We start from the raw sequence: 14,368 nt of genomic DNA on the forward strand, positions 1-14,368 counted from the left end.
CCGTATGAGCATTCGGTACATGTATCAGTCCGTGGGAAGAGGTGAAAGGGTCACCACTACTGAGGATCTCCCCCCCCCCTAATCTTAGATAGGTCGTCTGAGGGTTCGCCGCGGTTCATTGCTGTGCTTACACACAAGGCTACCCTTCTCCGAAAGCTACGCGGGACCACCTACCACTAGTCTTCGGCCGGAGGGGTTTATTGCACAAAAACGGCCGGGACGCAGGCTCCCGAAGAGGGAAGCCCAACGAATGTCAGATGCAAAGTTCCGCACCTCATTAAGATCATATTGGCATACTCTCCCAAAAAAAAAAGAGCAGACCCCATTGAAGACGAGAGTAAGGTACAACAAGGCCATTTCTGTCCACCGCCCTTCTCACGGAACCGTACGTGGACGTTACCGCTCATACAGCTCCCAGCCAGCAAGCACAGTTAGCCTTCCTCTACAAGAAATGGAAATGTGGATGAATCGAATGAAATCGAGGAATTCGGTTTTTCTTTTCAGACATGATAAGTAAGAGCATCCCTTTCACAAAAACCTACGGATCCCCCTCCTATCCTGCCACTTCAGCACCTTGTGATCTTTGAGAAGATCATTACGAGCCCTTTCCTAGAATGTTTTTGTAGATTCCGAAAATTCCAGAGTGGATCAGGACGAGAATGAATCCGGGAATCCAGGGCATACTCATCCTGGAGCTTCCGCTCTCCTCTGGGAAGGGCTTTTTTATGGATAGAGAGATGAGTCGAGGGATTGATTACTCGACTAAAAGGAGAGGGTAGCCTCCCGTTTGACCGATTTCTCGGAGTCGGAAGAAGATCTCTCATCTGATGACCCTGAACAAGAAGGAGCTGCTCTCGATGTGAGATCAGCAGCAAAAGAAAGAAGAAAAGGGCCATGATGATGATCCTATGTTCGTTTTCGCCCTGCCCCTATGATGCGCTCCTAGCTCGCAGAGCATAAGTCAGCGCAAAGGAGAGATACATCCTTTAAGACTGTGAAGAGAATCCTTGGTTTGACCTACGGACTACGTGGGAAATACGAGATCTAGGCAAGCCGCTACATGTTCTCCCCCTTGCCCTTGAACGATAGAAGAACTACTTATCTTCTCTTAGATAGCAGTCGATCGGTTCTATGATCTATGGTCAATCAATAGGCCCACGGATCTATTCTTCTATACGATAAATTGCCATCTCGTAGCACCACAGCCTGGGGGTAAGACTAGAAGAGGAGATTTGCTTGGTCTTCTGTGCGGAATCTGCTTCCTAATCAGTGTAGCTCTTGGGTCAGCTCACAGCTAGGACGTCATCAGTTCTAAAGGATTCCTCACTAGGGAGACTCTCTCCTTATGGGCAAGGGAGGCAGATTTTGACGGGGAGAAGGATTCGGAATATAGTTACATAAGTCCCCTTCCCTCTCCTCAATATAGTTTCACTCGAGTCACGTCAGTACCTCTCCTTTTAGTCGCTCGTCGAGACCTCATCAACTAGTTAATACCTCCGGACCTCTCCTTTATCAGTCGAGTTTGTGTTCACAACCTCTCGAGAAACAAGTTCGAGAGTTACGTACTTTCAATGCTCTCTCTATTCCTTGCTAATCAAGGCCTGCAAGGGAACTGGCTACGACTATAGGCGGGACGACATGCTTTTAGCTTCCCTGAAATAGGCGACTTGCTCGCTTTGGCAGGAAGTATTTTTTTTGAAGAATTGAACAAAAAAAACTGAAATTTCTGTAAATCATTAAAACGGGACTTTCTTTAAAGAAAAATGGTCTCTCAGGCTGGTTCAAAGCCCTATTTTAGATAATAGGAAAAATCCCATTTCATTCGGGTTTTCTATTCTGTCCTTATCCCCACTGAGGGAAGTAGCTAACCTAACTTCATATTATGGATTAGTAAGGATCCACTGGGTGGGAGGAATCAAACTCAACGTTGCGAGCTCAAAAAGTGATCCTGGAAGGCCCACGGGTAAGCAAAGATTCTAATTCGAGATTGGCAGAGAAACGGCCCGTGCGAGCACGAACCAAAAGAAGGTGCCAAGCCGAAGTGTACAAATCTCATAGGTCTATATCTGCTCAGTCTCTGTTAGCAGCTTCAGTAGGATTCTGGTCTTTTCTTTCTTTCCTGCGAGTGTTGAAGTGGGGAAGTCCGGATCAATCCGTCGAAAGAGACGCCATCTCTCAGTCTAAATGGAAGTAGACCAAGTAGTTTCATAGGAAGAAATGTGAAAGTAGGGGCTGCTAAGCGCCCAGACCCATGGGAGGTGAGGTGAGATAGTCAATGAATGGGGTGGTAGATTCTGGCGCAGTGTCAATTGAGAAAGCGATTGTGACTCTGACCTTCTTATCGGCTGCTGGTCTTGAAGTCTCGCTAACTACTTGGATACCTTCTCTCATTCCTCGGAACGAAAAAGCGAGAGTACATTCTCCTTTTTAGTGCATTTCAGCTGCGTCAGCAGTTTATTCTTTCTTATTCCCTTTCCCGTGTTCATTTTAAAGTGGTGGATAGGATGAACTTACTGGCCGTTGGTCCTTCTCTTCTCTTTCTTATTAGTAATCTTGTTCAAGTGAGAGGGACTGACATCTTCTTTTCATTTCTTTCATATCTCCCTTGATTCTGTTTCAGTTTGAAGTAATAGGGAGGCTTGCAGACCTTACAATTGTCTTTGTTAAATACTTTTATGACCGACTGACTTGAATATGCTTGCCATTGGTCCTTATCTTATCTTTAAGATAATGGTAAGAGTGGTAATGTAGGGCTAGGGGTATAGAATGGAGAGCCTTTGTAGGCCGATAGGTTGATTGAGTCAGTACACTTGACGTATGCTTCTAGAAAGAAAAAGAATGAGATTCAGCTCTGATCACCACCACCGGATGCATTTTTCTTGATCTTCTCGGACTCTAGTAAAGTTTATGCGTTGGGCCTAGAAAGCGGTAAACGTCAGCAATGAGTGCTTCGATTGTATTAAATTCTTCTTCTCGATTGGGGAAAGTCCGTTACATGCTAAGACGCACCAGATCTATGATCTCTATTTTCTACAGAATCGTCTAGCGAGAAAACTCTTTCACTAATTTTTCTTCTTGGCACTTTCGGTCTTCTGCAGAATAGTAGCATTGCATCGTCAATTCACAATTGATGTGGGGAGAGCTTGTTCAAAGAACTCGAGTCAACACGCCACTCTGCACCTTGTGTGAGCTAGACGAAGAAAGCACAAAGTACTTACCCTACATATGCAGGAAAGAAAGTTAACTATGGATACCATAGCTACTCGGGGCACTTGGCGTCATTCTCACCCCTAATGCTTCTTTCTATTCGGATTCTATTTGAAGGTTTTTCTCCGGATTATATTTTTTTTATAAAATGAAAAAAGGGGGGCTTTGTTCCCTCGTACTAATAGCTGAACAGTTGTAGAATTAATGTGGTCAGCATAACACAAGTACTCTTCGCCCGTTGTGGAATCATGCAAAAAATAGACGAAAAAAGACGGGTTTTGTCAACTTTTTGACACTGTTTAGACATCTATCTAACAGCCAGAAAGATAAAGCAGCTTTGATAACTAAGAAAGCAGTCTATGGGATCCTTTTTAGCAAGAATAGCAATTGGATTAGGATATAGATGGCATGTCTCATTAGCCGGCACTTGCTTTCGATTCGGGGAAAAACTAGACTAATCCGTATAGGAGAAGTTTAAGTGGAAGCAGTGGAGGCAGAAGGGCGAAAATCCCCACCACTCTCCCTGAAAGTAGCTAATTCAAAGCAGAACGAGAACAGATGGCTTGCACGCTCTACCTTTTCATCTCTTGCAACATCTCATCTGCAACTATCACTTATCGATTTCTTGCACCTATATCTTATGTTGGGTACAGAAAGGGATCAAGAATAGGGTGGATTCACCAAAGGGTATTGACACCCCAGGGCAAATCACACCTCGACCTGCCTTGGGCAAAAAAGTCTCCGTGCGGATCACCTAGGGGCAACTCGTACCGGCTTCTAACAAGTTGAAGAAGCACTCTTTCCTTCAGTCAACCCATCTCCTTCGGTTTAGTGGAAAGAAAACTCTCCTAGCTGAGTTGATGTACCGATATGAAATCTCCTGCCCCTTCAACCTAAGGAGTCCGGCAGTACCCGTCTCATCAAAAGCCAGCAGTACCTCTTTCATCAAAACAAAGGCCCTCAGAATAAGCGAAGTAAACCGTGAGTTAAGCGTCCCTCGCGTTTACCGTGAGAAGAGTTTCACGCGGCGGCTAAACGCACCTATTTTTGGCAGCCTATTCGTAGACAAAGAAAGCCGATTCGCTAATCCTTATTCCTTTACTTTGAATCAAGGTCTTACCCGAGGAAGAGGGAAGCAAGCAAAGCTTGCCCCGGATCGTAGGGGAAAGAGTGTTGTAACCGAAGTAGACTACCGAACGGGTGTGGGGGAGAATATCGTCAAAGATTGAGCTAATCCGAATCCCTCTCACAACAAGAGCTAACCGTAGCAGTCTAAGGCCGAGATGAATCAATTCGAAAGCTGTTCTTCACGTTTATGATCTGAAAGACCCGGACAGAAGAGTCATACTACTACGGAAAGGGAAGTGAAAGCAAGCCTGTAAGGGGAGGGGGAGGGCAAACTTCCGACATTTCACTGATTTCTCCTTATCTTTAGGACATTGCTTTACTTGAGGGCATGCTCGTGTACCATACGCTTTCATCGATGGAAGCACAACAGAAGGTGCTTCAATCTTTCCTATGGGTATTCTGATGGGCGGGGCTCGGGATTTGATAGTAAGCATGAATCTAAGGAGATCTTGCAGAGTAGTCAGCTGGATCTCGCTCATGTCTCTATAGCACCTGACTATGTCGCCTATATTTAGATTGGCTTTATTCTCTCTGAAATTAGCAGTTATATCATCCACCAAAGATATGGAGGTTAGAAACGCAATTGCCCTGTGATAATGGTGTTCTTCCACACCAAAGCTCCCACTGCAAAAGCGGTAACCCCATTTACCAAACCATGAATGACCATAAGCAACTCCATGCAATAGCCTAAGATCCATTGACCTCTTTTGTGATTCATCCTCCAGAGTGATTTTCCTACAAAAGCAACATTAAAATCACTCATCATAAGAGATAAACCGAACATTAATCAAGTTAACCCAAACAAACCGACAAGTTATCAAATATCGTCAGATTTCAAGCCAACCCAAATTGGTTTCTCGCAAGAAGGATAAACAGGTCTATCCGATTTGTTTATTTTCCATCGAATTACTAACCTAGCATCGTTTTTTTGGGGTAAAACCTAACTTCGAGTTTTAGCAATTTTTTAGGGCAAAACTTACCGAGTATGCAGGTTAACACAAAAACGATCCCAAAGATCCATAATCTCTCTCCCATGAAAGTGCTTGGACCCACCTTCAATCCCCTTCGAGCAAGTGACCGAACCCGTTCAAATGGACCATTCCATGCAGGTCCGGGTCAGTGGATCTGTGCCTTACCCGCGGGGGCTTTCTCATTGAGTCATTTCCGTAGTCAGGGAGGGATCGATATCTTGGTCCATGGGCCCATTCTCAATTAGTCTTCCTGGACTATGTTTCTTACCCACCCGAACCATCCCTGCTAGCATAAAAACAAGTTCGGGCAGTGAGTCACATGTTGGAATGTCAGGATGTGGAATTTTTTTATTGAGATTAGATTAGTGATTAATTAGTCACACCTACCGTAACCTATATTGGTAAGGTTAAGCAGCTGACTTAGCCCCCGTCTTCTTAAGGAGGTCTTTCTCACAGGACGGAGATAGGTTATGCAATTATGACTTATTCAAGAGGTCCTCCCTTCCCTACTGGAGCGCTAACTCCTATTTTTTTGTAGAGAATCCTTGTGTAGTGTATTCTACTGGTATAGAATCTTTGTGCGCTGACTCCTACGAATATACCGAACTAGTCCATCCATTTTGATTGATTCACTGTTCCTCGTCCAATCCCTCTCGTATCAATCCTTCGGATCTGCCTTTCCCTGGGTTACTTTTTGTAGCTGTTGTTTCATCCCCCTATCTAACGAGGGAATTGAGCTGGTGAATCACAGCTTATTTCTCGAGTGATCCCTTTGTAAGTGTAGCTAAAGCAGGGGCGATAGCCCCTTTTTAAATATCTTTCCTATCTTTCTTACTTCGTTTACCAGCTTGGAATATCACTGATAACCCTTCATATGTCATTCGTTGTTATCTGTTGATTTCCCTGTGTTTGCCGATCACTGATGTAATGGCTGTTCCGTCCTTTCTTTCCTCTGAGTTGGCTTGCAGACCAAGGAGGATCAACGTCTCATTGTATTCCAGTTAGTTTCACAGCTACCCCTTCCCCTACATCTTCTTTCTTCTTCTCTGTATCTTTCGCTGTTGGCCAGCTTGAATCGTAGTTTTCTCTTATGGGAAGGGCGGACGAAGCCACTTTCACTTTGGCAAACAGGAACCAGCCAAGTAAAAAAGAAAGGTGATGGGAAATTTCCAATTAGATCGAGATTCTTCTTTCTTCTTATGGATAGAGGTTAGGTTATCTTTGCCAGCTCGATGCCACAAAGGTTTAAAATGGGGATTCCTTGGTGCCGTTCGCTTGACTTGAGGTCAGTCCTTTCAACTAGCCTAGACCCATCATATGGGGAGCTTTAAATGGTGCCTAGCCTTTCGAAAGGAAGCCTGTCTGTCTGTTAGTATGGACTATAGAATAGAATTCTTTTATCACTGCTAAGCAATAAGTCTCAGCTAGGGCACAGGAGAACTGAGGTCGGGGGGGGGGGGGGGTGAAATAATATAGATTAGCAAACTCGTTCGATTCCAGATTGGCGAGTCAGGGGGATCTTATTACCAAGGATCGATCAGGGATAAAGAAAAAAAAAGGGTTCCGGCCGGGCTAAAGGTTTCAAATCAAGGTGTAGGTGGGCATATCCATGTTTGGGCATTTCACATGATGAGTAGAGCGATAGGTCTTCCTCTTGCAATCGAGAGAGGCAAATAGGCGGAAATCGGTACACTTTTAGTACGGTGGTATGCGAGCAGCAAAACAGTATATGCAATACAGAAATACGAGCAAGCTCACTAATCATAGTACGGTAAATAAGCACAAGCAGCAGCAAGGAAAGAAAGCCAGCTAGCCCTTATAGTGCCCGAAGCGAGATCGGAGTAGGAAGACCATGAGCGGAAAGGAAGAAAGCTTCAATGCCAAGAGCAGATAGGATAAGAGCTGCTACGGTGGGGGAACCTCACCCAGTCAATCCTAGGAGTAAGCCCTTTTACTAAGAAGTAGAAGTTCACATGCCCATCTTTTCTCTTGCATGCGCCTTCGTTCCTCATTAATTCAAATCAAAGTAAGCGACATCGCATCGGGAAGGGATAGGGATAGCGCATTTGCTTGGTTGGCGGCTGGCTAGCTTAGCTCTCGTCTTGTAGCTGCTGCTTATCGACCGGCAGACCGGCTACCAGCAGCAAGAATTGAATCTTTTGAGCCTTAAGTTCTTCTTGCCCCAGTTTCACTATCTCTTTCACTTCTTCGATTCCCCTTGAAGTAGGGGGTTTCAGTGGGAACGAGATCAATCAATGAAGGGTCAAGAGAAAGAAGAAAAGAAGACTAATCTGGATATTCCCGAAGATGCTTGACTTCGAGTTCTTGGAGTGACAGCTTTGTAAACAAGGGTCCCTTACTTTTGAGTTTCGAAAATGCATCTTTCTTTCTCCCATGCTTTTCATTGGTCAACAACCAAACCAACCACTAATTCTTCCTTCACTACTAATCCAGGAAGAAGTCTTGTCTTCTTCTGTTCGGAATACATTTTTTTCAAAAGAAAGACTCAAAAATAATATAAATAATAATATATAGAATATAGAAAGAATTGCTTAAATAACTCAGCGATCTAAAATCATAGTCACGATCTACTAAAAGTAAAGTTGAGCACCCGGACCAGACAGAGGTGGCCGAGAATCTTATGTCAAAAGGACCAAGGATGATCTTTTCGGAAAGGAGGAGTAGGAGGAGTCAGACGGAATCAAATGATTACGAGATAGACAATGAGACCAGGGAGAGCAAGAGCACTTAGACAATTCACTTTGAGTACAGGAAAGTCTGCTGGTAGGAATTCCTCAGGGCGTATTACGGTTTTTCACCGAGGGGGTGGCTCGAAGCGATTGCTGCGAAGAATTGATCTGAAACGAAGCACTTCCTCTATGGGCATTGTAGAGAGTATAGAATATGACCCTAATCGTTCTTCTCAGATCGCTCCAGTACGATGGATCAAAGGGGGCTGCCAGAAAAAAATGAACACGATCGAGAAGTTCGCTCCGCCGCGCAAGATCCTCGAACCTACCACGAACACCATCAGCGGCCTCTTTTCGTTCTCTTTCCTGCCCGGGAAGGTGGATAAAAGAAAGGTAGCTTGCTTCTCTCCTGGACTGATGGCCGCTTATGTAGTGGTCGGCCTTCCTACCGGAATGCCTCCTTTGTCTTCGTCTAAGAGCGCCTTTGCTAGTAAGGGCGCAGGAAGCACAAAAACTTTAGTGAAGGACGTCTTCTTCTCTGCCTTCTCCTCTTTAAAGGCCAAGAGAGAGACTGCATCCCTTGCCTTCGCTAGCTCTTTTGGTTTCCCAAGGATAGCGGTAGCTGGGGCAAAGCCCGCTTTCTTCGCTCCGCGAATGAGACAGAAAGTGAGAGGAAAAAGCACGTTCTCTCTTTGCGAGGTCCAAAAGGGGAGAACGCATAGCATTCTCTGGGCACATAGGATCAAAGGTAAAGCAGGGCTTTCTTGGCAGAGTTTTAGGCGGCAAGATACTTTAGGGCTTGTTGGAGCTGCTGGGCATAAAAAATCGAAGCCGAAGACAGATCAAGGTAACTTGCCTGCCAAGCCAATAGGCGAAAGGGCGAAGCAACTCAAAGCTCTCCGGGGTTTGAGGGCGAAGGATGGAGCGTGCAAAGTCGATCGTGCACCTGTCGTGTGACCCGTTGGTCCTAAGCAATGTCTTGCGCGAAGCGACCCACCTAGAAAGAGCTCTCCTTTATCTGGGGGCACTAAAATGAAACTTCGATCAGATGCGGGTATAAAATCCCGCCGCTGAGATGTCCAGCGGATTCCTGAGCCTTGACGAAAGGTCGGCCACCTTTTTTTTACGGAGAGCAAAAGGCCCGGGGCATAGCAGGATGAACCAATGTGAATGAGTGTAAGCTTCGTTGCCCGAACACGATTGGTGCTGACCACACTAGGTGCTACCGCGGTAGCAAGAGAGGCCAGGCAATGACAATTGAGAGGTTGTCACTGAACATTTCTAGTCACACGGGAAGAGAGGTCCAATGGCAAGGCCATACGCCCGTTTGGCTCCTCGCGGAGTATAGCTCACATCCAAATATCATATCTGATTGGGGAACGGGGTAACACCCATGAAGCTCCGACGGAAAGGGAAGGCCTGCCAGGCCGTATGCCCATGGGTGCAGGATTCTTCGAAAAAGCGCGGGCTGACTCGGAGACCTGGGACCTTGGCTTAGCAACGAATGAATATTTCTCCTCGAGCTTTCTCCGCCAGCGGCTTATGTAGTGATCGGCCAGCTCGCTAAGCTTCGCTTCCCTTTCCCCTTTACTTTATTTAATAAGGGAAGGGGGAAAGTCTTCACTTAGTAGTCGGCATTATAGAAGCGGTTTGTCGAGTCTACGAAGCTTTCCTTCTTGTAGTCGGCCCGTAATGCCTCCCTTCATTTGCTTGCCTCCTTCCTTACTTTTCAGAGAAGCATTTTACGACTATAAGGGGCGCTGTTCACCTTTGGAAACTTAGCTACACCGGTCACGATATCTTGTTGATATTGATTGAGGACTTTCGCTGACTAAATCCATAAACCTAGAAAGTCACCGTCACTGGTACTTTTTTGACTCGATAGGTAGGTATTGGTGGAGCTTGCGTAATGTAGTTGTAGTTAAGGTTGCATTGAAGTCTTTCTTTTTTTTGAAGATCTACTGAACAAAGGCGAACGGGGTTCCCAAGGCGGGACGTCTGGCAGAATGCTTGGCCTCCCGCGCTGGAAGCGAGACCCGAAGGGTGAGCTTCTGGCGGTTAGCTTCTAGAACTTATAATAGGCATTAGGCATTCTGAGCTGGAAGGAGGCAAGCAAAAGGCCGACCACTCTATCATTTCCCATTTCTGATGGGAAGGCCGACCACTACACGGACTCTATAACAAGTCATGAGCGATATCGAAACCAAGCCAAAGCCTATAGGCTTTGGGATGAAAGCCAGCCCGACGAAGGCCTATGATAGAGTAAGAAAAAAAGTACGTTAAAGTGACGAAGTAACTTAGCCGTCTACAAAGGGAAAGGCGTCGGTACGGAGTCACCGTCAGCTGTGGATATAGACTATACTATAAGGAACGGAGTCTTAAACTATGGACCGAGACTACACTAAGGAACAAGGAAGCTTGACTGAGCAAAGAAGTCAAGGAACGAAGCTGCTTCTCTAATAGCCCCGTTGAATAGGAGGGCGAAGGCTTTAAAAAAAAGTTTGATTTAGGGAGAGGGGGCTTCAAGTTCTTAGGAAGAGCCGTACGAGGCAGCTCACGTACGGTTCGGGAGCCGAGCCCCTGCACAGGGGCTTAGGTCAACACTTATATAATAGCCAGTCATCAATTAGAAGCAGGCAAAATGGTGATGAATTGCGATTGGTCCAAACCTTCGACCAGCTCCTTCTTGCAATCCGCCCAGAATGACCATCCTAAGCCCTTATTCACTGTGTGAAGAACGGGGCAGTCCGCTGGAGTGTAGGCTTCTTGGCCACGCCCCCTGCTTATAGATACGAAATACTTGAGATAAATTATCAAATAGGAAATTGCATACCATTAGCCGATATACGTTTAGGAACATGGGTACATGAACCCTATAAAATCCTTCACTTTTAGCTTTGAATTACTTATATATATCCTATGAATTTAATTTCGCATCGGAAACGATTCTAGGAGAAGTTCGAATCCGTTCCGTTCGGATATTGATCGGTCTTGGTTTGACATGGTTTACGTGTTACTGGTTCCCGGAAGAGTTAATATCTCCATTAGCGTCACCCTTTCTTACCCTGCCTTTTGACTCGTATTTTGTTTGTACACAATTAACGGAGGCCTTTTCGACATTTGTTGCAACGTCTTCAATAGCATGCTCTTATTTCGTCTTTCCTTTAATAAGTTATCAAATTTGGTGCTTTTTGATCCCCAGTTGCTATGGAGAACAAAGGACGAAATACAATCGATTCCTCCATTTAAGTGGTTCTCGCTTCTTCTTGTTCCTGTTCCTAACTCCTCCCCGGGTCGTTCCCAATGTTTGGCACTTTCCATACTTCGTGGGTGCAACATCAACAAATTCGCTCATGATCAAGTTACAACCTAAGATCTATGACCATATTATGTTAACTGTTCGTATTTCGTTCATTCCATCGGTATGCTCCCAGGTACCTGTAATTGTGATCTGTTTGCCAGAACCAAGGGGTCTTTCTTTGGAAACCTTCACGAACAATCGTCGTTTTTTGATGGTTTTTCCGCTTCTCACAGCTGCTCTTTCCACACCTCCGGATATCTGGTGCCAAATCGTCGCCCGTTTCCTTATTTCTTTGATAATAGAGTTGGCTATTTTTGTGGCATCGATTGTACAAGTTCGTGAAGAGGGCTGGACGAGTGGAATGAGGGAGAGCGGCTCGATCGAGAAAAAAAATAAGAGTAGCCCCCCCCCCTAGAACCTGGCAAAGTAACTATCAATGAATTCCAATAAAGATTATAACACACAGAGGACTCCTTACCAGCGGGATGAGTGATACATTCGGTGAGCGCCGTAGTTAAGTTTTCCTTATTCGTTAGCTATGCTAAAGGAATGGATTGTTCTCTTTAGGGAGTGCAGAATCAACTAGGGTTAACCTCTCTTTAGCCTATCTGTCCTCATGCTAGTCAATCTCAGGTAATTGGTCTATGGCAAAGGGGTTCCTCTTTCCTTCACCTGATGGCAAATACAAGAAGAGTTCGGCAACGCAAAAGCGGGCTTAATAATCAAATAATAAGATCGAGTTAAGAGAACTCGTCCCCTAAACTATCTAGTTAACGGCGGCGTGATCTTGCTGTAGGGTCAGAGCTGCACCGAAGAACAGTTATTATCGACTCGATGGCTCTGATCCGCGTGAATCAGACGGTGAGTTACTGGTTCTTGAATGGGAATCCCGAGCACCAAAGAGCAGAGTGATCCTCTGCTCGAGATAGGACCGGGTAAAGGGAAAAAGACAGAAAAGACCATAGAATAGCAATAGGAATCGCTGCTATCCGACAACTTTCTCCGTGGAGCCCGCAGCTAAAGGTTAACAAAAGATTGTAGAACCCATGGACTTACTATCTAAACGATACGAGACGGGTCAGTCAAGGGCCACCAGAGGCACAAAGCTGGCGAATATCCGTGAGAGCGGAAGATATAAAAGGTATAGGTAAGTAAGCTCTTTTAAGATCAAGGGCAATAAGACGTCGAAGGAAGAATCCGCAATGCTTTGACATTCCTTTTCAAATGAGTTGTGCCCAGCCCAGTTAGTCCACTACTACAGATAGTAACTAGCACAGAAAAACAAGATGGAATCAAATACGGTGTTAATTAATTTACTGAAGTGAAGCAAGGAACGTAGTAACTCGACTGGTTGGAGAGAAACTTTGTTATTAGGGTTGAATTTCCAGTCTTCGGGCCTCAACACCGGAGCTTATCCTGAGGCCTAGGTAGGTAGGTAGTGACGTCTCTTGCTGGGTCTTTCATAAGGAATGGTCCTGTTAGTCTTAATCCAGCGACTGGCCTTGCTCCGAGCCGATATCCGAAGTATGGTTCGCTCGCTAGTTATATGCTTAACACATGCATCTGAGGTCAGAGGTGCCGCTAAGGTGAACGCTCAGCTTCAACTCTGACTATATATTATATATAAGTGCACTGAAGGTTAACTATGTCAATCTACAACTCAATGTGATTGGCTTCGCCCGGGCTCAGTCTCTTTCGGCCGGTATGTAGAATCGTCGGAGCGAGCAAAGCAGCGGAGCGAAGTGGGCTGTGTAATCATTTTATTTTTTGACTTTTTTTTAATATATAAGGGTAAGTAAGGAGCTGAAAACGAGTCCTTCGGAGGGCGAAGAAACTCATTAATTCATTTTGATGAGGGCCCCTCATTCAAATGTTATGCTTAGTGCTTCCCTCACATTTTGAGTTGATTATTTCCAATTTCGAGAGTGAGATTGATCCGACCAAGTAGTAGTGCGGAAGCCAGTACATACATGGCTAGTTTCCAGGCAAGCCATCCATATTGGCATAACCTTCTTCTATGCCATCTAGCTTCATAGCCGATAGTTTCCGTTGATCATTATCTTCATCCATCGGATCAGCTCCTTCTTTTCTGATTTTTTTCAATGACTGCTTCTTATGCTTGCCCTCGTTCTTCTCTCTTCTCCTAGACCCACCCCCCTTACTGTCTGTTTAGGCCCCCTGCCAGGTACTCCAGTCTCATTGCGTACCGTCGTCTGCATCTTCTTGCCCTGTTTTCATAGTTGTTTGCTTTTCTTATATGGATTAGGCTTGGTTAAAAGCGTACCGTCAAGCAAGAAAAGGAACCGTAAACTAGCTTTACCGAGTTGGCTTCTTCGTATGAGCCCTAGCAGCATCTATTCCTTACTCTGTTTTCTGCTTTCAAGCCCCTAAGTAGGATCGTCTAACGAAGTCAGGTACGAGGGAATATGTTAATGCAAAAGAGGCGAGGAGGCTGGTGACCAGAGAAGGTCTGTGATGGAAGCAATTCCTGGCTTTCTGGTCTGTGATAAAAGCAATCTCTCTCCGGTCGGTTCGACTGTTAATGGAAAAATGAATAGATCCTTAGGAAGAAAAAGGCTCTTTTGCTCTTGTGTAGAATCAGTTGTTACAGAGAAGGAGCGGTTTTCGTTTCGCAATGGAATCAGAATTAGCTACGATCAATTAAAATATCGTAGTATAGTAAGAGCCAACGAAGTAGTTGTAACGTGAACAGCTAAAGCTCCTTACCTTATATGGGCTGCACCGCGCTGAATGATCAAATCCCATTTATTCTTATTTTTTTACATTACAACTCCCATGCCTTTCCGTTGGTCAACAACCAACCGTCGATTTACCTTTTCCTTCATTTTGAGAACAAGTCTCTCTTGGGGGGAGCAGAGCATGCAAAATCGAGCAATAGATGGATCTTAGAAGAATTCCACTTTGAACGGCACGACTCTTTCGATTTTTGCGCTGGCATTTGAGTTGTCTCCCCTCCTCTTTCAATCGACACACTCGACGCAGATAGCTCCGGTGGCCCCGGCTTCTGCCTCTATCAGGCTTAGGCTGCCCCCACCCCCACAGAGCCACAG

At 45.2% G+C, this 14,368-nt stretch overlaps 6 protein-coding genes, 3 non-coding genes and 2 pseudogenes across 11 annotated transcripts in view; 7 read left to right on the forward strand and 4 right to left on the reverse strand.

Moving 5' to 3' along the window:
- AT2G05295 overlaps nt 1–96 on the forward strand; it is a 220-nt gene extending 124 nt beyond the window's left edge. Inside the window, exon 1 of the transcript NR_143724.1 lies at nt 1–96. This exon is cut by the window's left edge and continues 124 nt beyond it. This is a non-coding gene — a transcript (uncharacterized misc_RNA).
- Nucleotides 97–339: 243 nt separating this feature from the next.
- Nucleotides 340–1,018, reverse strand: AT2G07663 (annotated as a pseudogene). The gene has a single exon.
- Nucleotides 1,019–1,532: 514 nt separating this feature from the next.
- AT2G07643 (uncharacterized protein) lies at nt 1,533–2,267 on the forward strand (the record flags this gene model as incomplete). The annotated part of the gene is made up of 3 exons (NM_001335330.1): nt 1,533–1,779; nt 1,896–2,058; nt 2,135–2,267. Exons 1-3 carry the CDS (start codon nt 1,764–1,766, stop codon nt 2,265–2,267), a joined length of 312 nt encoding a protein of 103 aa, NP_001324407.1. The 5' UTR covers nt 1,533–1,763.
- Nucleotides 2,268–2,345: 78 nt separating this feature from the next.
- On the forward strand, nt 2,346–2,713 carry AT2G07644 (uncharacterized protein). Its single transcript, NM_001335331.1, has one exon. The coding sequence runs from the start codon at nt 2,505–2,507 to the stop codon at nt 2,607–2,609; it is 105 nt and encodes a 34-aa protein (NP_001324404.1). The 5' UTR covers nt 2,346–2,504; the 3' UTR covers nt 2,610–2,713.
- Nucleotides 2,714–4,067: 1,354 nt separating this feature from the next.
- Nucleotides 4,068–4,436, forward strand: AT2G07713 (uncharacterized protein; the record flags this gene model as incomplete). The annotated part of the gene is made up of 1 exon (NM_126753.1): nt 4,068–4,436. One exon carries the CDS (start codon nt 4,068–4,070, stop codon nt 4,434–4,436), a length of 369 nt encoding a protein of 122 aa, NP_178795.1.
- Nucleotides 4,437–4,520: 84 nt separating this feature from the next.
- AT2G07714 (transcription factor-like protein) lies at nt 4,521–5,356 on the reverse strand (the record flags this gene model as incomplete). Its single annotated transcript, NM_126754.1, has 2 exons — nt 4,521–5,070; nt 5,316–5,356. 2 exons carry the CDS (start codon nt 5,354–5,356, stop codon nt 4,521–4,523), a joined length of 591 nt encoding a protein of 196 aa, NP_178796.1.
- Nucleotides 5,357–5,368: 12 nt separating this feature from the next.
- On the forward strand, nt 5,369–6,590 carry AT2G07646 (uncharacterized protein; the record flags this gene model as incomplete). The annotated part of the gene is made up of 5 exons (NM_001335332.1): nt 5,369–5,527; nt 5,763–5,871; nt 6,275–6,383; nt 6,405–6,448; nt 6,514–6,590. The coding sequence occupies 5 exons, from the start codon at nt 5,369–5,371 to the stop codon at nt 6,588–6,590; spliced, it is 498 nt and encodes a 165-aa protein (NP_001324405.1).
- Nucleotides 6,591–7,446: 856 nt separating this feature from the next.
- Nucleotides 7,447–10,011, forward strand: AT2G07715 (Nucleic acid-binding, OB-fold-like protein). Its single transcript, NM_126755.2, has 3 exons — nt 7,447–7,932; nt 7,983–8,936; nt 9,282–10,011. The coding sequence occupies exons 2-3, from the start codon at nt 8,030–8,032 to the stop codon at nt 9,542–9,544; spliced, it is 1,170 nt and encodes a 389-aa protein (NP_178797.2). The 5' UTR covers nt 7,447–7,932; nt 7,983–8,029; the 3' UTR covers nt 9,545–10,011.
- Nucleotides 9,880–10,606, reverse strand: AT2G00480. The gene has a single exon (NR_143624.1). It is a non-coding gene; the product is annotated as an uncharacterized misc_RNA (transcript).
- A 198-nt stretch (nt 10,607–10,804) lies between these two features.
- On the forward strand, nt 10,805–11,688 carry AT2G07716 (annotated as a pseudogene). Its single transcript has one exon.
- A 647-nt stretch (nt 11,689–12,335) lies between these two features.
- Nucleotides 12,336–13,993, reverse strand: AT2G00490. The gene has a single exon (NR_143625.1). It is a non-coding gene; the product is annotated as an uncharacterized misc_RNA (transcript).
- Between the last annotated feature and the right edge of the window lie 375 nt (nt 13,994–14,368).

Source organism: Arabidopsis thaliana, chromosome 2 (assembly GCF_000001735.4).
Source record: "Arabidopsis thaliana chromosome 2, partial sequence".
Taxonomy (NCBI): domain Eukaryota; kingdom Viridiplantae; phylum Streptophyta; class Magnoliopsida; order Brassicales; family Brassicaceae; genus Arabidopsis; species Arabidopsis thaliana.